We start from the raw sequence: 25150 nt of genomic DNA on the forward strand, positions 1-25150 counted from the left end.
CGGTCGGAACCGCCGGTTCAAACCGGCGGTTTTCGTCCAAAACCGGCGATTTTCGCCCAAAACCGGCGAACCGCCGGTTCATACCAATCCCTACTTTGAACCCCTACGAACCCCTACGAACCCAATGCCGTTCGACCCTTTGAACCGGCGGTTCGAACCGCCGAACCGCCGGTTTTGAACCGCCGGTTCAGGTTCAATATATTGCCGAACCTGAACCGGCCCTTCCGACCCTGCGACCCTTCTGCCGGTTCAACCCGCCGGTTCCTGGCCCGGTTCCGGTTCATGAACCGGCGGTTCCAAACCGCCGGTTAACCGCCGGGCCGGGTCGGTTTGTGCATGCCTAGGCTCGTGTGTGGAAGAGGAGTTTTTTTTTAATTAATATTTTTTTAAATTAATGTACTTTTTTTAAATTAATGTACTTTTTAAATTTTTAATATTATTATTGATTTTCCCCTATATGTGGCGTACATTTAATTCCGTATTTTGTGTGATTGTTAATTATTTGTTTTTATAATTTTGTTTATTGTGGTTAGGCTATGGCTGACTGGGCTATTGCTTGTCCAGTTGCTTGTCCTGATGATGTGGCGGGAGGAGTTTTTAGTGCTGCTGATGTGGCGGGAAGAGTTTGTGGCTAGGCTATGGCTGGGCTATTTCTATTGGAGATGCTCATGTGGACCAATGGTACTTGACCCAAAATTTAAAATCAAACATTGCCGGTGATGGAGTACGGACTAAACAAGCCCAACAGCAGTGACGGCCCATCAGCCCAAAGCCCAAGGAAGAGTATCAGTTCGGCATTACCAAAGAGTTCGGCCCCAGCCTACAGCTCGGTAAAAGCCGACCAGTCAAGCTCTACTCTCAGATCGGCAATAGTTCAGCAGTTCGGTCTCAGTATTCGACCGAACTGGAAGATAGTCAACTCATGCAGGATAGTGGACCAAGTACAGAGATAGTGGACTCATGCAGGATCTCATGCAAGATAGTGGACCCATGCAGGATCTCCATGACCTCCACGACATCCACAACCATCATTAGTGGTGATGCAAGCCACGATCTTAGTTCAATGTATAAATAGAACTTAGATCAGATAGAAAAGGGTTAAGTTCTAAAGAAGCTCTCTAGAGATAAAATATCAAATAGCAAGTTTGTATTGTAAGCTGTAGAAAACAGATCAAGCAATACAACTCTGCCCTCTTTTCTTCCCGTGGACGTAGATTTACCTCAGTAAATCGAACCACGTAAATCTCTGTGTCGTGATCTGTATTTTCCTGCATTCATCACCATCAAAAATTCGCCAAACCATCAGCCGGATCAGCAATCAAAATGAGACTTGTACTACATTAAATAGTAGTATATGAAAAATACTAGTATATGAATTCGAAGCTTTTGGATCTTGTAATATAGGTGTAATGTCTTAAGCATACAAAAACATCATAAATTCATAATTTGCTTGAGTTGACACTATCCTAAAAACACTTTGAAATATTGACCCATTTTGCTTTTATAAATAGATTATTTTCGATTACACAAATGTGTATTTTGACATAGTTTAATATGCATCCTTATTATTTTTAAATGCTAGATACTGTTGTTATTAGCATGTAGTATAAGAACAAATCTTTTAAATCTAAAATTCTTCAAAATAATGATATATTCAATTTTTGTTCCATTCATACGTAGCATATACTCTACATTCTGATAAATCCCATAATTTAAACATGGCTATGACAGTGTCCTACTCAAGTTCTTGCAAAGAAATTCAAATATCCCATGATTAAAAAAATTAGTAAAAATAGTAAATATAGATAAAATCATCTGGTGCTTATGTGTAGGAGTCTATGTAGTTATATACTTACAGAACTATAGAAATAAAGAGGTAGCATAAGTAATTAGGCTTTACAGAAAATTATTAAAAAAATAAAAGTATGACTAAAGAAGAAGAATGGTGGGAATATCATCACCACAGATGATGAGCAACAACACAATTCAGGCTTGCAGCAGCTGATCTTCCATGAAATTTGTTGTCTCTGAAGCTAAAAACACCGTTATCTACGAGCTGAAAGCCCTGCTAGAAGTTTCATTATTGCCACGGCACTGTCTCAGCTGTTCCTTAAGACTACGAACGAGATCATTTAAACTTTGGATGTTCTTCTCTTGGGACAGAATAATCTGCACAAGTCGATGAATACAGCTCACACATACGTGTTAGCGCCTATATTTAGTTCGATGATACCTCACTAAGTCATACTGTAAAAGAACTGCAAAACCAAGCTTTGAACATGCAACCCGACTACAAGGTGGCTGAACAGAACATAAACATCAGCATAAGTAGCTGTCTTGAAAACTACCCTTTGAAAGTCAGTCCTTGATATCTATGATCACTGGGTTTCTATTCACATCAGAAGTCACAAATTCATACCAAATCTAACTAATATTCCATTTTCAAATCTTACAGCAACATATTAGCTTGTTCTATTATCGCTTGCTTACAGCAACGGAACACAAAAACATAAGCACGAGTCAGGATGAGGCCAACAAGCATCAATATGCATATCTTCAATCAAGCTACCAAGAAGATTTCTTCTTGGAGCTACGAACAGTCTATAATTCTATATTGAACAATGTCTCAAAAACATTCCCATGTAAAGTGGTCGATGTATTTAACACGTAAGACAACAAGCACGATGTATGAATGGATCTCCCATCAGAACAAGGATATCAACATGATTGGTTAGGATGGTTCTTAGCAAGAGACGACATAAGATCAGCGATGATGATTACCTTCTCTTTGATATTTTCTTCTCGTTGCTGTATCCTCTGCTGCTTCTGAGATTCCCTCGGGGTTGCAATTGCATCGACATCACTCACTAGCTGTTGCCTCCACTCGAATTGAGACGTGATAATCAATATAACCAACACACAAACAAGCAGCACTGGCCTCGACATATTTCCTATCTAGCAAAGAACATGAAAAAACACCCATCAACAATCAAACGGTTACAAGCTAACAAAAATTAAATCTTTGAATATCGAAATGTATAAAAACATAGCTTCAAAATTCAAAACAAACATCATCCAACTTATTTAATTACATTTCCTTTCACTCCCCAATTGCCTAAACAGAGCCTCAAAATAGCTGATTATAACACTTTTATCCCTAATTCACCACTTAACCAACTAAATTTAGCATCAAATCATAAATCCCCAATTCTGCAAAATCCTCGAACTTAAATAAAAATCTAAAATGTGCAAAATCAACCAGAATTAACACCATGGTTGGAAATAGAATACTTCCATATTGAAGAAAAAAGCATCAAAATGCGTATAATCATAGATACAAAGAACTTACAGATCAGGGCTCAGTTTTGACATAAATAGCATCCAAGTAAGAACTCGAATCGGAGAATCACAAAGCTCGCTTCAAGAAAAGTTGAGGTACACCCCAATTTGTGGCTCTAGGGCTTTTTGTTGAGAAAACTCAAAAGGGAAGCATGTGATCAAGAATACTACAGATTACTGAAGTGTGATTACGATATTAATTGTAGGACTAACAGTAATGGAAGAAGATTTAGAGAGAGAGAGAGATGACTGATCCGTCTCTCCACCAATAATTGTTAATTACCCTTTTTACGTTTATGGTTGAATTTCGTGTAAGATTTTGAATTGGGAAAATTTATCGAGTAAAAATACCAAATATTTCTAAATCTGTCCAATCTATGGAATAAATAAAATTTTGTCTATATTTGAAAATTAGAGACATTTAATTTCATTGTCAAAGAAATTCCAAGTCTGCCCAATTCATTGAATAAATAAAATTTTGTCTATATATGAAAATTTAGAGACATTTAATTCCATTTCAGTGTAATTAGGACAAACTTTAGGGTGCATTTGTAATTAATTGTCTCTAAATATTATTTTTGATGATAATTTTGTCATCGTTGAACATGATGTAGAATCCGATTATGAGTTAATAAATAAAATGCGAGAATGAATTATGAGTTTATCTCACTCATAATCTCATGCGTGAATAATACAAAGAATACGGAATAAATGAGAAGCGTAAGGCAAACTAATCAAGCAATAAACCAATACTATTCGTTTACAATTCACACCATCATACAACTACACACATCATATATGATCTCACTTTTTTACATTTCAAAACTTGGATCACAAATTCTTCAACAACTCTATAAACATTCAGGCAAAGACAACCACACCAGTAGATACCAAGCGAATACGATGATCAACACGTACCATTAAGATCCGTGGATGTAGTCTCGCCCGAGGAGCAATACCAACAGAGAGATTAACATAACAAACACGAAAAACATGAAGGGGAGAGATATGCTTCTTGTACGCGATGATCTGTCGCCTAGGCTTGGATCTTCGCGAGTTTGCGTTGCAAGCTCATATATTCCGAAATGCTTTGTCCCATGAGATCCCATTCTATGCCGCCTGAGCCTGAGGCGCCGGTTCGCTGTCCCTTGCGAAGGGAGGACAGACAGGGCATCTTGAGCCGTGTTGAACGAAGATTCATCGAGCTTGATTATGTCGTCTTTCATTATGTCGGCGTAGCAATCGTCTACCTACAAGAGATCATGAAATTTGCAAACTTCATGGAGGGAGGGAAGGATGATACGTTGATACAAACCACTCTGAGGCTACTTACAGGGTGAGAGGATTCGTTCGTTACTTTCTCTTCCGACTCAGAGCCCGTGTCGAGCTGCTCCACTGAGTGAGAGTTGAGGCTGCTGCTACAATCCTTGGAACAACAACTACCTGCAGTCTTGGCCCCATCAACGAGGGCGGATTGATCGACACCAGATAAAAATGGTGCACTATTATGAACCGCTGTGGAGCCCCCTTCATCGCTCCCTTGATTTTCGTTTAAATGGAACTCCTTATTCCTCCGGAGGCGACACACTACCATAGCATCCTATGTTCAACATAAACTCATATGATTTACAACTCTCTCGGTTTCAGACAAACGAGAGGGAGAACGAAGCTACTCACCTCAGATTTCTCACTTGTGGTGTACTCGTGCATTATCCACTCTGTCCTCTGCCCTTTTGGTGCCCGGCCCGTGTGGAACACGAGAGTCCTCTTCGTGCCAATCTGAGTCGAACCAGACTTGACGCTGCGCTCCTTCCCAGTCGCCTTCCAGTAACCGGACACAGTTGCCCTTTTACTCTGAGAGCCATTCGGATACTTCCTTCCACGAGGCGAGAAGAAGAACCATTCGTTGTCTGACTGTATCACCGATTGAGCTGGTTTCATTTCAATCAGACAACACCAATCAAATCCGCAATCCCCACTACAAATGCTACTCATATAAACACACATTCCTAATTCATACTCCACATATACTTTCACATTACATAAAATGTAGATGTCATATATACTTCACATAGTCCACCAAAATCCCCTCAAACAAATACTACTACTACTCATGTTCATATCATCATTTTTGTGTCATTTCATCAATCTATATAGCATAAACACATTCTAAATACCAAATATATAACCATGTACATACACAAATCTAATTTGATCAACCATGTACATTCAACTCGAATACGAGACAACTCACACGTGTATATAAGGTGAAGGAACGGAAACCTGGTAAATCCCAAGGTTCATGTCTACATATATCGACTTCGGGAATGACGTCGACTCCGTCGGGGGAGCCGTGCAACTTCTTCTTGAGATAATACTGAAGCAACTCCTCGTCGGTAGGCGAGAACCGGAAACCGGGAAACATCGACGAAGCCTCCGCTATCGAGATTTCCATCGGAATGTTGCTTACGGATCTCTCCTCCTTGATTTCACACTCGTTTTCTATCATATTTATTATTATTATTATTATTTCCGAATCAAATCAAGTAGTAGAATTTTGGATTGGGAGGGGAGGGGATTGGAATATGTCTGAATTGATTGGGTGAAGAAACGAACACGATGCTGAAGTGATGCACACAAACAAGTTTCTTCCATTTCTTCTGCTCTGTGTTTGTTACAGAGCCAATACAGAGTGAGCGTGAAGATCACGTGATGAGACCACGTGGGCGCTTCGCATGCGATTTCCATCGCCACGTCGGATGACACGTGTCAGGGGTTTTGTCTCGCTGCTGCGCCGAAATTCTTGAATTCCTCACGTTCTACTTGAATATTGTGAATTGGGAAATTTAGTTTTTCAAATTGGCAGTTTCAGATTATGACGAATAAACTTATGATCTCTTATGGTCCAAGAAAATCATGGCAAAGGGTTTATATATCTAAATTTTGAATTTGAGATATTGAAAACATGGCTTTTTATCTATTTCATCCAGCGGTGATTGTTTTTTAATGTTGTGCATTTATTCACACAAGATAAAATACCATAATATTTCCACGGTCAAAATAAAATTTTGAAATGAGTTGATTTGGATCTGTCCTTTGATTGGCACTACTCACTGGATGTCACGACGCAATTATATTTTCACGGTCAGATAATACTTTAAAAAAAGAATAGATGATATATAGAATAATTAATATTTTCACTTAAAAATAAAATCTAAAATTGTTTTATTAACCTAAAGTCCTTTATGCTTTGGGCTTTGTATTTGGGCCTTTTCATGTCGAATCGCAAAGTAAAGTGGCCAACACCGGCCTGACCCAAACCAAATATCATTAAATTTGTACCACCATAATTCAATCCTTTCTCTTTAACATTTATGTTTTAAATTAATTTATTTATGATCCACCCATTTCTAGAAAAATCTCGACTCAGAAAAAAAGAAGAAATTAATAATCAATAATCGAAATTTTCTTACAGAGTCATCTCCATTTCACTTTCACTCACATGAGCTCAGTGTCCACGTCATCATCGATTGCTCCGAACAGTGGAATCGTGAACAGTAATCCAACTGTAGAGGAACCCACAGCAGTAGCTGAGAAGCTCAGAGACATGGCTCTAGTTCCCAATCCCGCCGTCACCGAGCCCCCTTTGTTTGCCGAGGTGGACATGGGAGCCGACGCCTCCGCCCCCACCGTCCGCGCCACCGTCGTTCAGGCCGCCACCGTCTTCTACGACACCCCCGCCACCCTTGGTTTGCTCCCTTTTTTATGTTTTGCTGATTTTTCTTTTGATTGTTTGCATTCTTCTTCGAGTTTGGTGATTGGATTCGAATTCTTGCCAACGATTCCATTTTTTTGAGAAGAAATGAATTATACTGGATTTTACTCTATGGATTGTGTTTCTAGATTGTTCTGGAATTAATATTGAATGGCGATGAAGAAGTATATGAAAAGCCATGGTAGAAAAAGAAAATAGGATCGAGAAACTGATATTGAACTGCAGTGCCTTTTGCATTTTTATTTCCCAATGCGTTCTGAGTACATGAGCATCACATTTATATACAAAGAATGAGAACAATCCGGAACACTAACAAACTCAGATATTTAAGCACACAAATCTCAACAGTAGACACTTAAGCTGATAAATCTCAACAGCAAATATTATCTTCTTTCAGCTGAGGTGAATCGCTCCTTTGGTCCATATCAGATTTAATACATGCCATGTTGCACGTTTGGCATTGCAACTCATTTACGCCATCATCAGATTGATCGATCCTTCTAACACGCCCTCTCAATTCAAGCGACGACTGAGAGCACACACCTAGCTTATTCCTCAGTCTTGAGAAGAATTGAAGACTCAATGGCTTTGTAAGAATATCAGCTACCTGATCAGCTGAAGGAACATGTCGAAGATCTAATTTCTTTGCCAAAACTTTATCTCTAATGAAATGTACATCAAGTTCGATGTGTTTCGTTCTCGCGTGAAGAACGGGATTGGAGGCAATTGCAATCGCACTTAAATTATCCACCCATGCGACAGGAACCCTTGGTTCCTTGACTCCTAGCTCACTCAAAAGAGATTGTATCCAAGTAATTTCTGCAGCTACATGCGCCAAGCTCCTATACTCCGCTTCGGTGCTCGATCTAGACACAACTGATTGTTTCTTTGCACACCAAGAAATCAAGTTCGATCCAAAGTACGTGCAGTATCCCGTCGTTGAACGCCGATCGTCCAAGTCTGAGGCCCAATCAGAGTCGCTAAAGGCAATTATAGAGCCATCGGAGGGACGAAGATGAAGGCCATAATCTGCAGTACCTGCAAGGTATCGCAATATTCTCTTCACTGCTTTCCAGTGAGAGTCGAGAGGATTGGCCATATATTGGCAAACCTTATTTACTGCAAACGATATATCCGGCCTCGTGATGGTTGCATATTGTAAACCTCCCACCATGCTCCTGTATAGAGTACCATCTATTGTTGGGCTGCCTACCACCTTGCTCAACTCACAACTAGAGACCATGGGTGTAGGACATCCTCTAGCATCTTCCATCTTAGCTTTCTTCAAAAGATCCTTGATGTAATTGGCTTGGCATAAGTGAAGACCTTGCTTGGTGCGAGTGACTTCGATGCCAAGAAATTGTCTCACCTCCCCGAGGTCTTTTAAAGAGAAGTGAGAACCCAACTGATTGATCACACGATGAATACCAGAACGAGAGTTTCCTGTGACGAGCATGTCGTCCACATATATAAGCAGATATATCACCTCATTTCCTGTGATCCTAAAGAAGAGAGATGGATCAGCTTTAGATTGCTTAGCAAAAGGTGATTGAAGCTGAATGGCTTTGGAAGGAAGACGGTTCGAGATATAGGTGGATGAGATGAATGCGTCATCCCAGAATTTTGTTGGCAAGCCACCTTGAGCCAACAAAGCAAGACCCATTTCAACTATATTTCTATGCTTTCTTTCTGCCAAGCCATTTTGCTGAGGCGTATAAGGACATGAGATTCTGTGTAGAATTCCAGTGTCTTGCAAAAAACCAGATATCCCTTGGTATTCACCTCCCCAGTCAGATTGCAACATTTTAATTTTGCAAGAAAGCTGATTTTCCACCATAGATTTGAATGCTTTAAACACATTAAGAACATCACTTTTGTGCTTCAATAGATAAATCCAAGTGTATCTGCTGTACTGGTCAACAAATGATACATAATAGGAGTATCCATTCCTTGATACTACAGGAGATGGCCCCCAAAGATCACTATGAACTAGCTGTAGAGGAGCAGTATATTGAGTAGAAGAGAGAGTATAAGGCAATCTGTGAGCTTTTGAAACAGAACATGGATGACATAGAGAAGCAGATTTCATTGATTCAAATGGTATTTTACAATCAACAAGAACCTTTTTAACTATGTCAAAAGAAGCATGACCTAATCTTTTGTGCCACAAGGCAATGCTAGGAACAACGGTGCTAGAAAGAGAAACAACATCAGATGGTAGCGAGGCAGAACACACAGTTGAAGAAGTGATCTTTTTATTGGAAGCAGAAATGGTGGAAGAACTTGAGCTCTTAGTCGAGGAGTTGTGTAGTAGGAAACGGTAGAGGCCTTGATCAAGGGAACCCTTGAGGATTATTTCCTTGGTGACTTGATCCTTGACAAAACAAAAGTTAGGATGAAATTCAAAGAAAACAGCATTGTCTTTAGCAAACTGAGATACACTAAGAAGATTTTTAGTGACAGATGGAACATGAAGAAGATTCCTAAGAAAGAGAGGTCTAGACTGAGATGATGGAGACGATTTAACTTCAGAATCACCAATATGAGAAATTTTAACACCTAAGCCATTACCAAGGTGAAGCAATTTACCTCCAGTATACTCAGTGTTAATGTTGAGATTGTTGAGGTCATTGGAGATATGATTAGTAGCTCCTGAATCCGGGTACCAAGAAGTGGAGTGAGGTGTCTCAAAGCTATATTCTGGTTGAGGTCTGGAGAATGGAGGAGCTTGAGGTATTCTTGCCTGAGCAACATTTGCAGAAGGATTGGAGCTAGATCCTGAGTTGTAGGATTGAGAATATTGCTGCTGCCTGCCATTGTTGGAATTCTGAGGAGTATTTTGCTCATAGCGATACCAGCATTTGTCAGCAGCGTGCCCCGGCTTTTGACAAAGTTGACACACCAATTTGTTCCCATAACCTCTGCCACCTCTTCCTCTAAACGATCTTCCACCTCGGCCCTCAAATTTGCTGCCTTTCCCATACTGAGAATTTCCATCCTTCCTTGGATATGGAGTATGAGACAGATTGAGAGAAGGTTGGGATCCTTCAAGGGTTATAGCAGAATTCTTTGAGATTCAATACGTGATTCAAAACTCAACAAGAGTGAACTCAACTCTTGAACAGACCAAGGCTCCGTTCTTGATGTGACAGAAACCATTATAGAATCATATTCGGTTCCTAATCCGCCCAGGATGTATAGAATTTGGTCATCCTCTGTAACTTTGCATCCTGCTGCGCCAAGCAAATCACAACAGGACTTTACTTTGCTGAGAAAATCGGTCATTGGCAAGGAGTCTTTCTTGATTGTCTGCAATTGGAGTTTGTGCTGCATGATTTTTGCTTTGGACTGGCTAGCAAAATTGGTCTCCAAGGCTTTCCAAATATCCTTCGTGGTTCCTAGTCCAACAACTAGAATCATTGCACTTTCAGAGAGTGACGATTGAATCCACGAGGACAGAAGTTGATCTTGACGATTCCATGTTACAAAATCCGGGTTTATGACCCTTTGTGTTGATCCTGGAGTGGTCAACAATCGTGATGGAGCTTGTTCATCTCCAGTGAGAAAGGATTCAAGACCGTATCCTCTCACTGCCGCCAAGATTTGTTGTCTCCATATAAGAAAATTTCCTTCACCTAGCTTCACGGACACCGGGTGATTTTGCGGAAGCACCGTCACCGAGGACGAAGAATGGGAAATAGTGGTGTTTGTGTGGTGAGTTTCAGTATCTGAGCTATCTGAATCTGCCATGTTTATTTAAGGCAAAATAAGGAATAGAAGAATAAAAGAGGTAGGAGAGACAGGCCCTTAAAAGCCTGCTCTGATACCATGAAGAAGTATATGAAAAGCCATGGTAGAAAAAGAAAATAGGATCGAGAAACTGATATTGAACTGCAGTGCCTTTTGCATTTTTATTTCCCAATGCGTTCTGAGTACATGAGCATCACATTTATATACAAAGAATGAGAACAATCCGGAACACTAACAAACTCAGATATTTAAGCACACAAATCTCAACAGTAGACACTTAAGCTGATAAATCTCAACAGCAAATATTATCTTCTTTCAGCTGAGGTGAATCGCTCCTTTGGTCCATATCAGATTTAATACATGCCATGTTGCACGTTTGGCATTGCAACTCATTTACGCCATCATCAGATTGATCGATCCTTCTAACAGGCGAAAGTGGGAGCTACTTTCTTGGTTAGAGCATCCGCAGCAGCATGGCCGTCCTTCCATGCCGCTGGCACGGCACACCCCTGTCCGCCGCTGTGCTATTGCCGCTGACACGGCTTTGCTTGATACATAGAGCACGTCCATGCCGCTGAGCAGGGCGACGACACATTTCTATTGGCCATTGGCATTTTCTTTTTCTTTTTTTTAAAAATTGAAAATAATACCAAAAATTAAAAATATATATATTTTCAGATTCTAAAAAATATACAGATTTTATTACCATTTTTTTGAAATTTTTTAAATAAATTTAATCCCAAAATCATCTATAAATACACACATTCATCATTCATTTGGGCGAAATTCGGCCACGAGTAGTAGTTTTTTTTTAATTTTATGAATTTAATTATATAATTTTTAATTTTTAGGATTTTAATTATATAGTACTTTTTAATTTTTAGGATTTTAATTATGTAATTTTTATTTTTTTTTGTAATTTGTAATAGTATTCCGGATATTTTTAATGCATTTTAATTTTGTGGAAATGTTTTTATTTAAATTGAATAATAGAATGGTGGGACCCTTGAGCTTGTCCTTGCGGAAGAGCACGGATGTGAGTGTTGTGCTCTTGCCTAAGGACAGAGAGTAAAAGATGGTCCGGGCCCACATCCGTGCTCGTTGGCAAGAGCACGGATGGGGATGCTCTTATGATTGATGAATGTTGAATTAAGGGAACATGTGATTCAAATTTTCAAGGGTTTCTTGTAATTTTTCATCTTTATAATGAAAAGGTGAAAGATATTTGATTTGCAAACATTTGCATTATGCTACTTTGGGTGTAGATGAAATCTTGATGGAGGAAAGGTTATTACAAGAATAAGAATTTGAAGCAGTTGCTATGTTTTTATGCACTAATTTTGGTTGTTCTACTATGGTTTTGGTGTTTACTAAGATAGATGTCACTTTTTGAGGCCGTTGGGTGCTTCTTTCTTTATCTAATTCTGTCAAATGAATTAAGAATTGCTGCTAAAAGTATACGATTCTGGATAAATTTGTTCGAAAACCGCATTGTGAGTGACCATTGTTGTTCCTCCAGATAAGGCTGAAAGGCTGCTGGCCGAGGCAGCCTCGTATGGTTCTCAGTTAGTTGTGTTTCCTGAAGCATTCATCGGTGGCTATCCACGCGGTTCAACTTTTGGTGTTTCTATTGGAAACCGTACAGCCAAGGGCAAGGAGGAGTTTTGCAAGTATCATGCTGCTGCTATTGATGTTCCTGGTGAGTAAGACATAAGGGAGAATGTTTTGAGCTTTCGTATGTTATCCCTTATAATATGCTCGTTTTGTTTTAGGTCCTGAACTCGAGCGTTTGGCTGCAATGGCTGCGAAATATAAGGTTCATTTGGTGATGGGGGTTATCGAGAGAGATGGATACACCTTATACTGCACAGTTCTGTTTTTCGACCCTCAAGGTCATTTCCTCGGAAAGCATAGGAAGGTCATGCCTACTGCCCTCGAGCGCATAATCTGGGGTTTCGGGGATGGCTCGACTATCCCTGTCTTCGACACACCTGTTGGGAAAATCGGGGCTGCGATTTGTTGGGAAAACAGAATGCCACTTTTAAGGACAGCAATGTATGCTAAAGGTTGTTTTTTCACTCTTAACTTCTTATGATGTACTATTCCATTTTATTCGGCCATGGCCAATCCTACGTGTTGTTTGTTTCTAATACTATTGCTCTGTGTTTGCAGGTGTTGAAATATATTGTGCACCCACGGCTGATTCAAGAGACGTCTGGCAAGCTTCGATGACCCACATTGCCCTCGAAGGAGGGTGCTTCGTGCTCTCTGCCAACCAGTTCTGCAGAAGAAAAGACTATCCACCTCCACCAGATTATGTTTTCTCCGGTACAGAGGAAGACCTCATTCCGGAATCTGTTGTCTGTGCTGGCGGCAGTGTCATAATCTCTCCATCGGGCGCTGTGCTGGCTGGGCCAAACTATGAAGGGGAAGCACTCATATCCGCAGATTTAGGTACGTTGCTTCCCTTTCTTCGTTGTTAGTCATGAAGGGTCGTATCAATGGCATTCCATGTTGTCTCATGTAACGTTTGCATTTTACTAGGTCTCGCATTCCATTGACTCAATTCACTCACATTTTATTAGTATAAAAATCAGTATATATAAAAGTGAGCCTCACATTTCACAGGACAAATGTTTGATATGAATGTTTTATCTCAACTCTCATATCCGTTGGATGTTCCTCAACATACATATAATTTGGCCACTGCTCGTCCCCTTCGTTTCCATGTTCATATTGTTTTCTCCGGTTATTGAGGTTCGATATGGTTGTAATGCTGATTTGGATTGTTGCTAGCTTTGTCATTACTTTGTTATATTCTGATGGCTGTCTTATTCCATAATTCACAGATCTTGGTGAGGTGGCCCGGGCAAAGTTCGACTTTGATGTGGTCGGGCACTACGCCCGCCCTGAAATCCTCAGCCTGGTCGTGAAGGACCACCCCATGGCCCCAGTCTCCTTTGCCTCAGCATCTGAAAACCCCCACAAGCGACCCCACCTTCCTTAATACTCGTCCCCATCGTTGAGGCGTCCGCAGGTTCATTCACCAACGCCTTCTAGGTCGAGTCAATGGTCACTCTCCCAAAAATAATTCTCTCCATTATTGCATATTTCCATAGATTTGGCCAACATTCTTGTCTCTATTCTTATAATGCAGACTTTCTCTCTCATTGATTGGGGTTCAAAGAACCTAGTTGCCATGCCAGATTGTAATGTTGGTTTATGTTTGGAGATATCTAAATATGTAGGAATGAGTTTAAGAGCAATGAATGATGGAGAATTTGTGAATAATGAATTTTGTTGTTTTAGGGCTCCAAACATAACAAATCTATGAAAGGAGGAGTTGATAATTAAGAGGCTGTCTTATCATATTGTCAATTATGTCAAAAGAGGAATTAGGAAAGTGGAAGGAATCAAGTAGTAAGTACAAATGAGGAATTATTTGAAGATAAAAAGGTGTTTGTGACATAGGAAAAGTTACCAATGTTTGGAAAAAATAATGAAGATAGATTTTTGCCTTTTTGACCACTTATTGCAGAAGATGCTAAGTACATAGCAAATAGAATTGTACATACAATAAAAAGTACTAATACTCACCTTATGAAAATATCTATGGAAAAAAAGTAGTAGCATAATTAAATTACTAAAATGTAAACAATTTAAGGAAAAGAAGAACTCTATAGTTTTAAATATTTTATAAGGTTGTAAATATTTTATAGGCTTGCACTGTACTTGTTCTGTCCATAAAAAAAACTTTAGTTATGTGGAGTAATGATTTGAAAAGTAAAGAGGACCACTTTGAGTTAGTATTTTTTAATTACGTTTCAATCATATGATAGGTGTATTTCTCTACGTTTAATACCATCTAACAATCAATAATATATGAAACTAGACACTTAATTTGCCATTTTTATAATATGGTGTCATACATTATTTAAATTACAAATACTCCAAATATGTAGTCTTCAAGAAATCCAATCAAGTGGACTAAATAAAATATAATTAAATGGGACATTTGAAAATGCTGCTTAAATGATTCCTCCACATGAGACAATCATTCATTGAATCAACAAGCATAATTAATACTTATAAAATTAATACATAAATAATCAATGGTTTCTCTGGCAATGATATGATTGCATGTGCTCTAAATAATTCAACACATCTTATTATAATTCCAAACACAATTGTTTCAGACAACATTTGTGTGGTGTCACCCCCCCTTGCCTCAAACCATGTGTTTTGTAAGAAACAAGATTTTGATGGGATTGATAATATTGTGGTAATAATAAGGTGACAATATCTCATTTTTCAGTGTCTTCAACTCTTGAAGCCAGATTCCATGCATCACTCTTCAATTTTAAGACAAGATTTGGCAAAAACCAAACACAAAAGAAGTTGCTTGTCTACTTTGATTTAATTGAAGGTTAAGTTACAAGGGACCAGCAAAAATTAGTGTATTGTGTCACATTATCACATCAGTATTTGGTTAAAATTCAAGATTACCTAATTAAAATCTAATCTTGGTAAAAGAAATTTCAAGAAATATAATCATTTTCATTCCCTGCAGAGGAAAAAAGTAGCATAATTTATACAGTTACTCACTTTATGTATGGAAACAAAAATTTTCTGTTTACACTCTTGGATTCATGACATATGCTAGAGGGGAGGGTTTTGCAAGGCGTGACGCCACGCCTCGCGTGTAGCTGCTAGCCGTGACATGGCACGACGCCATTGGGAGGATCATCCTCTTGAGAGGATGCAATTCTTGAAGTGGAAACTATGTGGTCTCTTAGGTCTTTGATCATGTTGTATCTCTCGAGCTCGTCTTCCACGTCGTTCTTCTTCCATGGCTGTGATGAGAACTCGAATAGCCCTCTTCTGTCGAACACATCTAGTGTTTCTTGTTTGTTCCCATCGGTTGAAATGGCAACTGCTGGTGGTGGTGGTTTCTTGATGGACTTTCTCCCTTTGCTCTTGTCGATTGAGTTCCTCTTTGACTCAGCTTTGGCCGTGTCGCTCCATTGAAAGCTCTTGCTGATGTCGTCCATGTTTAGTTCGATGGAGTGGAGGTCGCTGTCAGCTGAATCGCCGTCCTCCTCATCGTCGTCGTCATCATCATCATCGTCTTCTTCTTCTCCGTGTAGATCAGCTCTGTTTACTAGTGAGACATCCAAATCGCCGTCTCTTGCTTTATCATGGTACTCGTATGGGCTAGGCAGCGTCTCCCTCAAGTATCTCTCTAGCTCCTTGATCTTGTCATAGCTCGGGGAGCAATCGCCTTTGATGTGGGCCCAGCTCAGCCCAACTCAAGAAGAAGCTCGGGTTAGATAGACGGTTTTACCCAAATGCTAGTTCTGGAAACTGTGTATATATGTTGTATAACAGAAAGAGAGAGAGGGCGAGAGATACACACAATACACACAACACATAGCTGATCCAAGAAGCAATTCACTCGAGCAAGATAGTTTCGATTGAGAGAGATTAGTTTAGAGAGTTCAGTTGTAATTGTATCTCTGATTCTTAGTTGGTGATTGAATAAGAACAACTCCATTTTCGTCCGTGGATGTAGATCTCGAAAGAGATTGAACCACGTAATCTCCTCGCGTCGTCTACCATCATTTGTTCATTCGATTTGCACAACAAATTGGCGCCGTCTGTGGGAAGGATTCGATGACGACGCCGAGGATCGAAGCGGAGAAGTTCACAGGCCGGAATGATTTTGGGCTTTGGCGGATAAAGATGAAGGCCTTATTGATTCAGCAAGGGCTAGCTGAGGCGATCAAGTCCAAGACGCCAGAGGTCGCCGATGGAGAGGATCCGAAGCAGACTCTCAAGAAAAAGGAGATGTTTGAGAAGGCACATAGTGCCATTGTTCTGTGCTTGGGCGATAAAGTGCTCAGGGAAGTGTCAAAGGAGACTACAGCTGCTGGAATTTGGGATAAACTCGAGCATCTCTACATGGTGAAGTCTCTTGCCAACCGCCTCTATATGAAACAAAGATTGTACTCCTATAAATTCCAAGAAGGGAAAGCTATAGAGGAGCAGCTCGATGAATTCAATAAAGCGATCGATGACCTTGAAAACATCGATGTAATTCTTGATGCTGAAGATAAGGCCATCCTGCTTCTCAATGCGCTACCAAGATCATTCGATCACCTCAAAGACGCCATGTTGTATGGGAGGGAGAAAACAATTACCCTCGAGGAAGTGCAATGTGCCTTGAAGGCTAGGGAGTTGCAGAAGGTATCAAGCTCAGCAGCAAGCACGAGCCGTGACAGTGCAGCTGAGGCTCTGAATATTAAGAAGTACAAGGGAAAGAAGCAATCCAAGGGCAAGGATGGAGCTGGCAAACCCAAGATGCAGGGGCAAAAATCTCTTGACAGTGACAAAGAAACCAGGAAATGTCATTGGTGTGGCAAGCCTGGTCATCTCAAGAAGAATTGCTACGCATTCAAAAGAAAGCAAGCTGAAGAGAATGGGAATTCTAGCACTGCTGATTGTGCGGAGGAAATGGAGCCAGCTCAAGCTTTGAACGTGGTTGGCAAAGAAATAGCAGAATCTTGGATAATGGATTCCGGCTGCTCGTTTCACATTTGCTCACATAGGGCATGGTTTGAGAATCTTAAGGAAGCTACTGGCACAGTCCTTTTGGGGAATAATCAGGTATGCAAGGTACATGGAATTGGTAATATTAGATTCAAGATTCATGATAGTTCGGTTAAGCTTTTGACTGGAGTTAGATACATCCCTGATATAAAGAGAAACTTAATCTCTTTGGGAACGTTGGAATTAAAGGGGTATTCATTTGAGTCATCACATGGCTGTATGAAAGTACTGAACGGGAAGGACATCATCATGAGAGCTATAAGAAAAAATAGCTTGTATTATTTGGATGCTGAGACCATCCAAGGAAGCGCACTCGTGTCAGAGAGCAGTGATTATGAAACTTGGCATAACCGGCTTGGTCATGTGGGACAGAGAGGGATGAAGGAGTTAGCTCGCAAGGGGCTAATCCAAGGAGTCGATCCTGAATACTCGAAGATGTGCGAATCATGCCAGCTTGGAAAAGGAAAGAAGCTCCCATACCAAACAGGTAAACACACCTCGAGTAAGCCTCTTGATTATTGCCACAGTGATCTGTGGGGGCCATGTTCAACCAACTCGATAGGAGGGGGGAGGTATTTCTTGAGCATTATTGATGATTTCAGTAGGAAAGTTTGGGTGTATATTCTCAAGGAAAAATCAGAGGCATTTGAAAAGTTTAGGAGTTGGCATGAAGCTGTGAAGGTGGAAAAGGGGCATGGTCTGAGGTGCCTTAGAACGGACAACGGCTTGGAATTTTTATCAAGAGAGTTTGAGAACTATTGCAAGAAATATGGGATTAAAAGGCACAGGACCGCACCTGGGAATCCGCAGCAAAATGGGACAGCGGAACGAATGAACAGAACCTTGTTGGAAAGGGTTAGGTGTATGTTGATCACATCTGGTGTTCCAAAGAGGTTCTGGGCAGAGGCAGTTTCAACGGCTGCAAAGATGATAAATAAATGTCCTAGTTCAGCTATCAGCCATGATACTCCCGACAACAGATGGTATGGCAGTCATGGCAGTTACAGAAACTTGAAAACCTTTGGGTGCAGGGCATATGCACATATTAGGCAAGGGAAGCTGGAGCCGAGGGCCTTAAAGTGCATTTTTCTGGGATATCAAACTGGAGTCAAGGCCTACAGATTATGGAGTACAGAAAGTGGGAACCAAAAGATTATTATCAGCCGAGATGTTGTTTTCAATGAATTGGAGATGCCGTACAAAGATGCAGCTTCAGTCACGGAGTCACAAGGTCAGAGTGTGAAGTCTGACATAAACCATGATCTTGGTGATAAAAGTGATCAGGATGATCTTGGTGATAAGAGTGATCAGGATACCGTGATAGGTGCTGATTATGAACACAACTCAGCAGATTCAAGTGATCATGGCAGTTCATCAGGCCCACAACCTGAGTATCCTCCACCCTCAGTTGGTAACCAAGGTAATGATGATGGTTACTTGCTAGCAAGAGATAGAACTAGAAGGGAGGTCAGACCACCTGCAAGGTTCAGAGATGCAGATTTTGTATATTATGCTCTTTGCATTGCAGAAGAGCTGGAGTTGAATGAACCGAGCAACTACAAAGAGGCTATTGGAAGCAGGGATAGACAGAAATGGATTACTGCAATGAATGAGGAAATAGAGTCACTGCTAAAAAATAAAACTTGGGTTTTGGTTTTGAGATCCATGATCCAACAGAGGCCCATTAGTTGCAAGTGGATATACAAGAGGAAGGTGGAGGCCTCACAGAATGACTCTATTAGGTTCAAAGCAAGGCTTGTGGCAAGAGGTTTCACGCAAGAGGAGGGGATTGACTACAATGAGGTATTTTCCCCGGTTGTAAAGCATAGCTCTATCCGAATATTGTTGGCAATAGTGGCCCATCGGAATTGGGAATTGCAACAGCTAGACGTAAAAACTGCCTTCTTGCATGGGGAATTAGAGGAAGTTATATATATGGAACAGCCACAAGGCTTTGTCAAACCCGGAGATGAAGATAAAGTTTGTCTTCTTAAAAGGAGCATCTATGGGCTGAAGCAAAGCAGCCGACAGTGGTACCTTAAATTCGATGAGCAGATGATGAAGATGGGATTTAGGAAGTCATCATTCGACAGTTGTGTATATATCAGATACAAGGAAAGTAAACCAATCGCATACCTGCTACTATATGTAGATGATATGCTTGTGGCAGGACCAAGCAAATCAGAGATTGCTCAAGTCAAGGTGGAGCTTGAGGCAGCTTTTGAAATGAAAGACTTGGGAAATGCGAAGAGGATACTTGGGATGGACATCATAAGAGATAGAGCAAAAGGAAGCTTATGGCTGATACAACACAGCTATGTCAGAAAGATGTTGAGTAAGTTTCAGATGACTGACTCTAAACAAGTCTCAACTCCATCAAGTCAGCAATACAAACTGAGCTCTGAACAAAGCCCAAAAACTGATGCAGAAAGAAAGAGGATGTCTAAAGTGCCTTATGCAAGCATAGTAGGCAGTATAATGTATACTATGGTTTGCACCCGTCCTGATTTGGCCTATGCTATAAGCTTGACTAGTAGGTATATGAGTGATCATGGAGAGACTCACTGGCAGGCATTGAAATGGACTTTAAGGTACTTACTAGGTACTCAGAGTCATGGCTTGTTATACTCTAAGCAAGACGATGTAGAGACTGATGAGTTGATTGGGTATTGTGATGCTGATTATGCAGCACATTTGGATAGCAGAAAATCACAATCAGCATATATATTCAAGATTTATGGGACAGCAGTTAGTTGGAAGTCGAGTTTGCAATCGGTGGTTGCACTCTCAACAACGGAAGCTGAGTACATTGCTTTGGCTGAGGCAGTGAAAGAGGCAATTTGGTTAAAGGGGATCCTTGAAGATTTTGGAGTCCATCAAGATACAGTGACTATCCTCTGCGACAATAATAGTGCTATAAGTCTGTCAAGACATCAAGTTTTCCATGAAAAGAGTAAGCATATTGATGTCAAACTTCATTTTGTAAGAGATGAAGTAAGAAAAGGGGTAGTGTGTGTAAAGAAGGTGCATACTACAGAGAATGCAGCTGACATGCTCACCAAATCTCTACCAAGTTCTAAGTTTGAACATTGCTTGGACTTGGTTGGGCTTGTTCCTCGGAGATGAAGGTGGTTGATGAGGATGGAGGTGTTCCAACAATTCAGCTAAGGTGGAGATTTGAAGTGGTGTAGCTGCATTGCAGTAAGGCTTGAAGAAACTGAGCCCAGGCCCACATCAGATTACTCTCTCTGGCCCAGCTCAGCCCAACTCAAGAAGAAGCTCGGGTTAGATAGACGGTTTTACCCAAATGCTAGTTCTGGAAACTGTGTATATATGTTGTATAACAGAAAGAGAGAGAGGGCGAGAGATACACACAATACACACAACACATAGCTGATCCAAGAAGCAATTCACTCGAGCAAGATAGTTTCGATTGAGAGAGATTAGTTTAGAGAGTTCAGTTGTAATTGTATCTCTGATTCTTAGTTGGTGATTGAATAAGAACAACTCCATTTTCGTCCGTGGATGTAGATCTCGAAAGAGATTGAACCACGTAATCTCCTCGCGTCGTCTACCATCATTTGTTCATTCGATTTGCACAACAGCCTTGTTGCTGCTCTTCGCCATTCTTGGACTTCAAGTAGGCCTCGAGCTCGTTCCTCAGTGTGTCAACGAGTGCGTTCTTCTCCTCGAACTGATACTTGGCCTCTGCGAGCTTCATCTGCACTCGCTCCTCACGCAGCACATCAGCCAACTGCATCATCTCCCTCTCCTTCTCCACCTCTTCGCAGACCTTAGCCGAGCGCTTCTTGAGCTCCTCCACCTCAGCCCGGTCCTCCCCTATTCCCCGAGCCAGCTCATCACACACTTGCTCAAATATCTCCCGTGCCCTCTTCTCGCTCTCGAGCTCCTTGCTCATCTTATCCAGGGATTCCCTTGTCTCTGCCAATTCTGTACCGAGCTTCTTGTTAAGCCTCTCTGTCCGCCTCCTCATTTTCCTCTCCGATTCGAGCTCTCCGTTTACCGAGGCCATGGCCCTCCGAATCTTATCCTGCTCTTTCAATTTCCAAACCAACTTCTCTTCTTCTAACTGCTTTAACAAAACAGCAATCTCACCCCCCTTCCGTTGCTCTTGGATCAATTTACTCACGTGGATACAAGCCCGGTCGAGCTCAAACTTTAGGGCCGAGAAAAGGGATAGACGCGCAGAGTTCTGTTCGTCGAGATGGCTGACCCGGCTCATCACTTTGAGCAACTCTTTCGAAGTTATAAGGCCGTTGTACACATCCTTGAGAAGATTCTTGGTTCCAACGACTTGCCTACACGGGCTCCGGGCATGGTTCTGTGCCTGATCAACCTGCACCGTCTACGTTAATCACATTCTCTAGAACATACCAGCCAAGAAGAAACAGCCAACTGAAATGAATACACAAATGCTAGACAAATGAAAGTGTTTGCTAACCATATGTTGATATCTACAAGGAGACAAACAATTGACATGATAGGTAGAGTGGTGCCCCATAACTAAAACAAACCATGTTCTCTGCTCCACAGTAACACCATACGTTTTTTGTCCATTTCTAGTTGCTCCTAGTAACGAAACAAAATGATCGAAGCATCTAATCGTGGAAATCGACTTAATTCAAGATCTCCATATCATCCTCCACCATCACACCCCACCAAAGGGAATCAGTCCTAATCGACTAACACAAATGCTAATGTAAATCGTTTAACCAATCTTCATTTAGAAAAATTTCACTAAAACACATTCCATCTTAGTTGTTTCCTAAAATAATCGAATCATCTAATCGTGGAACTCGACTTAATTCAAGAAAACATGTTGGTTCTCCGATCATCCTCCACCATCATTCACACCCCACCAAAGGGATTGAAGATCCTAATCAACTAACACAAAGGCAATGCCAAATGATGTAACCAATCTTCATCTAGCAAAAGACTAATTCAACGTTTAAACTCGAAAATCCTACCTCAACGAGACAATTATGAGGAGATTTGGAGCCTCCCAAACCACTTTCAACCTGCAGAAGCTTCTGAGAACTTGCTGAAGCTCTCCTCCTATGGCTGCTCTTCTGTAGTGGATAAGATTCCATTCTCTGCAATTCAACAAAACAAAACACCATCAAACACAAATTTATGCAAACAAATCACTTCTCCCACCAAAAATCCCTAATCCAACCTAACACAACACAACAAGTAAACACCCAATCCCCACCTCAGAGACATGACTACCAAACAGATCAGACAAGGCAAGAGCCGTTGATCCCGGCTTCTTCGCCTCCTCCAACATCCTCTCCCTCCTAACAACTCCCCCAACCCCATTCATACTCTCCCTCCTCACTCTTGGTGAAGGCAGGCCATCAATCTCCCACAGAGTGGCAGCCAGTTTCCGGGCTGAGATCGACATCTCCCTCGCCTCCTCGCCACCCCTCACCGCCAAATACTTGAGTGCTGCCTTGTCACCACTCTCCATTGATGGTGATTTCGAGCTCATCATCTTCCACCTTGGCACAGGGGTGCTCGATCCCACTCGTCTCCCCACCAAAAAAGCACGCTTCAACCGATTATTCTGCACCAACGATGACGAGGAAGACGATGAACAACCCCTCTTCCTCACTTTGCATTTCCTCCCACCAATCCTCACATCCACATTGATCAAATTCTGCCTTGGCATCCTCCAACCACACCTATAACTAACGTGATTCTACACCATAGCAACCGAAAAATCCAATCTTGGAGCAAGATATATGCATAGAAAAGCCAAGAATCACTACAATAAAAAAACACCAACAGATCTAGAGACAGAAATAGGGTGGCTTAGAAGCGGTGAGGCCCCCTTTTGAAATGAAAATTGTAACTGCCGAAAATGCTTTAAATGGGTCAAAAAAGAAGGGGTTTAAATAGTGGGGGAGATTCGAACGTACCGGGAATTAATGCAGTGAGATGTGGAAATGGGGTTTGGCATGCAAATTGGATGGCCCTTTCTGAAAAGTTGGGCTCTGATTTTTCAAAAATCAGGAGAGGGAAAGGAAAAGGGAGGAAGATACATGTGACAGTGTAGTTGCAAATGAGGCAACTGTCAAAGCTTCCTCTTCAAGTGCAATTGAGAAAAGTTGTGTGTGTGATTGTGTATGTGTGTGTGTGTGTGTGTGTGTGAGAGAGAGAGAGAGAGAGAGAGAGCTTTCAATGAGTGAATCTGATAGCCTTTTTCATGGAAGACAGAGAGAGAAAGAGAGGGAGAGAGAAGGTAGTTATATAAAGAAAAGATGGTGATGTGGCAGACACGTGAGCATTTAGAAGGATCGATTTATTGTATTTCGAAATTTTTACGATAATTATTTTTGTATATTTAATTAGGTGTTATATAGAGGATAATTTTATGACAATTTGCTCCCGAGAAATAAAGAATTTTGGTCAAATATAGTTTATCTTACTCCCTCTGTCTTCAAAAAATGCACTTCGGGCTCATGAGTTTTAATGTAAAATTGGTAAAGTAAGAGATAAGTAGAGAGAAAATAATTAAATTATTGTTAGTGAAGAGTGAGTCAAATTTCATTAATCATTAGAGAGAAAAAAAATTTCAAAATTAAAAAGTGCATATTCTTGTTGGACAGACTAAAAAAGGAAAAAATGCATATTCTAGTACCACGAAGAGAGTATAATTTTAAAGTTTAAATAGAACAAAATATAAATTGGGATTTATTCACAATAATTGTGATCGTTTATGTGTAATGGAGTATGTTGATACTATTTTTTAATCTAATAACCTCATTCTGTATATAAATAAATCACATCATTTAACTCATTAGCGTATGCATATAATTTTTTGGCTTCCTATAACAAACGATTTTATATAGTACTCCTATTTGTCAAAATTGACAATAAATTTAAATTTCATTATTTTACCAACTGTTTTTTTAACATTACTACTCCTATTTTTCTATGAAAAAGAGGCTTTTATGACTTATTTGGCGTATGAATTAACTATCAAACTTATCGGTATAAAATTATGGTCGAAATAGAATAATCATAGTATGTTAATAAAACCGTGAAATAAAAAAATGTTTTTTTCTCGCATTGTATTGTATGGGAAATAAATTATTTTGATATGGCGGTTTAAATTTATTTTCCTTTTTTGATAATAATTTCTTGCCTTTTTTGTAATGAGATGATTAGCGGGTGATAATTATAACTTTCTAACTTCGAAAACAAATAATTAGACAGTTGAACGAATATCAAGCATAGATTAGTGCCTAAATTATTTAAGTCCAACTTTGGTGGACTATTTTTTGAAAGTTAAACCCATTGTAATAAATAATACTTCCAAAAATCATTAACTTTTCCAAAATTAACTGTAGAAATAATTATACTTCTGTTTATATATTTTTAATAACTTGCTAGATACATGTAATATCGAATGATACTGGATAAAAATACTCTCAAAATCAGACTGGTGAATAAGAAAATTCAATGGATGAAATATGTAATTTAAATACAGTTGATAAATAGTAGTAGTACATAAATATCGTTTCATTTTGTGAATAATTTAGTAAAATAGTAGTATTATATTTTTTCATATTGACATTTTCGAATTACTCATAGTCCTACTGTTGAACTCATTCATAGAATGTAGAAAATAAATACTATAGAAGCTTTTAT

At 40.2% G+C, this 25150-nt stretch overlaps 4 protein-coding genes across 6 annotated transcripts; 1 reads left to right on the forward strand and 3 right to left on the reverse strand.

Moving 5' to 3' along the window:
* Nucleotides 1-1774: 1774 nt before the first annotated feature.
* Nucleotides 1775-3632, reverse strand: LOC121743783. The gene is made up of 3 exons (XM_042137150.1): nt 3350-3632; nt 2782-2955; nt 1775-2169 (listed from the first exon to the last, which is right to left on the reverse strand). The coding sequence occupies exons 2-3, from the start codon at nt 2944-2946 to the stop codon at nt 2050-2052; spliced, it is 285 nt and encodes a 94-aa protein (XP_041993084.1). The 5' UTR covers nt 2947-2955; nt 3350-3632; the 3' UTR covers nt 1775-2049.
* Nucleotides 3633-4070: 438 nt separating this feature from the next.
* Nucleotides 4071-6325, reverse strand: LOC121743782 (NAC domain-containing protein 40-like). The gene is made up of 4 exons (XM_042137149.1): nt 5623-6325; nt 5017-5270; nt 4673-4939; nt 4071-4589 (listed from the first exon to the last, which is right to left on the reverse strand). Exons 1-4 carry the CDS (start codon nt 5846-5848, stop codon nt 4260-4262), a joined length of 1077 nt encoding a protein of 358 aa, XP_041993083.1. The 5' UTR covers nt 5849-6325; the 3' UTR covers nt 4071-4259.
* A 438-nt stretch (nt 6326-6763) lies between these two features.
* Nucleotides 6764-14160, forward strand: LOC121743274 (bifunctional nitrilase/nitrile hydratase NIT4A-like). Of its 2 annotated transcripts, XM_042136529.1 has the most exons (6): nt 6764-7088; nt 12384-12563; nt 12637-12930; nt 13037-13318; nt 13493-13621; nt 13714-13855. In XM_042136529.1, exons 1-5 carry the CDS (start codon nt 6842-6844, stop codon nt 13618-13620), a joined length of 1131 nt encoding a protein of 376 aa, XP_041992463.1. In that variant the 5' UTR covers nt 6764-6841; the 3' UTR covers nt 13621; nt 13714-13855. The 2 variants fall into 2 exon arrangements, with proteins under 2 accessions (XP_041992463.1, XP_041992462.1); XM_042136528.1 differs by lacking the exon at nt 13493-13621 and having other exon boundaries at nt 6767-7088; nt 13714-14160.
* Nucleotides 14161-15400: 1240 nt separating this feature from the next.
* On the reverse strand, nt 15401-23696 carry LOC121744490. Of its 2 annotated transcripts, XM_042138037.1 has the most exons (5): nt 23416-23696; nt 22707-23223; nt 22462-22587; nt 21080-21830; nt 15401-16145 (listed from the first exon to the last, which is right to left on the reverse strand). In XM_042138037.1, exons 2-5 carry the CDS (start codon nt 23163-23165, stop codon nt 15574-15576), a joined length of 1908 nt encoding a protein of 635 aa, XP_041993971.1. In that variant the 5' UTR covers nt 23166-23223; nt 23416-23696; the 3' UTR covers nt 15401-15573. The 2 variants fall into 2 exon arrangements, with proteins under 2 accessions (XP_041993971.1, XP_041993970.1); XM_042138036.1 differs by having other exon boundaries at nt 22707-23696.
* Nucleotides 23697-25150: the final 1454 nt, after the last annotated feature.

The sequence above is a fragment of the Salvia splendens genome, chromosome 8 (genome assembly GCF_004379255.2).
Source record: "Salvia splendens isolate huo1 chromosome 8, SspV2, whole genome shotgun sequence".
Taxonomy (NCBI): Eukaryota; Viridiplantae; Streptophyta; class Magnoliopsida; order Lamiales; family Lamiaceae; genus Salvia; species Salvia splendens.

Excerpts from the sequence above, each read along its gene's own strand:
- LOC121743783 (XM_042137150.1), bottom strand. The coding sequence starts at position 2,946 with ATGTCGAGGCCAGTGCTGCTTGTTTGTGTGTTGGTTATATTGATTATC. Across the intron at positions 2,170-2,781 it reads AAGAAAATATCAAAGAGAAG|ATTATTCTGTCCCAAGAGAA; the intron begins GTAATCATCATC and ends CGACTTGTGCAG.
- LOC121743782 (XM_042137149.1), bottom strand. The coding sequence starts at position 5,848 with ATGATAGAAAACGAGTGTGAAATCAAGGAGGAGAGATCCGTAAGCAAC. Across the intron at positions 5,271-5,622 it reads TGAACCTTGGGATTTACCAG|CTCAATCGGTGATACAGTCA; the intron begins GTTTCCGTTCCT and ends AAATGAAACCAG. Across the intron at positions 4,590-4,672 it reads CGAACGAATCCTCTCACCCT|GTAGACGATTGCTACGCCGA; the intron begins GTAAGTAGCCTC and ends GATCTCTTGTAG.
- LOC121743274 (XM_042136528.1), top strand. The coding sequence starts at position 6,842 with ATGAGCTCAGTGTCCACGTCATCATCGATTGCTCCGAACAGTGGAATC. Across the intron at positions 12,564-12,636 it reads TGCTGCTATTGATGTTCCTG|GTCCTGAACTCGAGCGTTTG; the intron begins GTGAGTAAGACA and ends GTTTTGTTTTAG. Across the intron at positions 13,319-13,713 it reads ACTCATATCCGCAGATTTAG|ATCTTGGTGAGGTGGCCCGG; the intron begins GTACGTTGCTTC and ends CATAATTCACAG.
- LOC121744490 (XM_042138037.1), bottom strand. The coding sequence starts at position 23,165 with ATGCCAAGGCAGAATTTGATCAATGTGGATGTGAGGATTGGTGGGAGG. Across the intron at positions 22,588-22,706 it reads TTGGTAGTCATGTCTCTGAG|AGAATGGAATCTTATCCACT; the intron begins GTGGGGATTGGG and ends GTTGAATTGCAG. Across the intron at positions 16,146-21,079 it reads TGGCGAAGAGCAGCAACAAG|GCGATTGCTCCCCGAGCTAT; the intron begins GCTGTTGTGCAA and ends CCCACATCAAAG.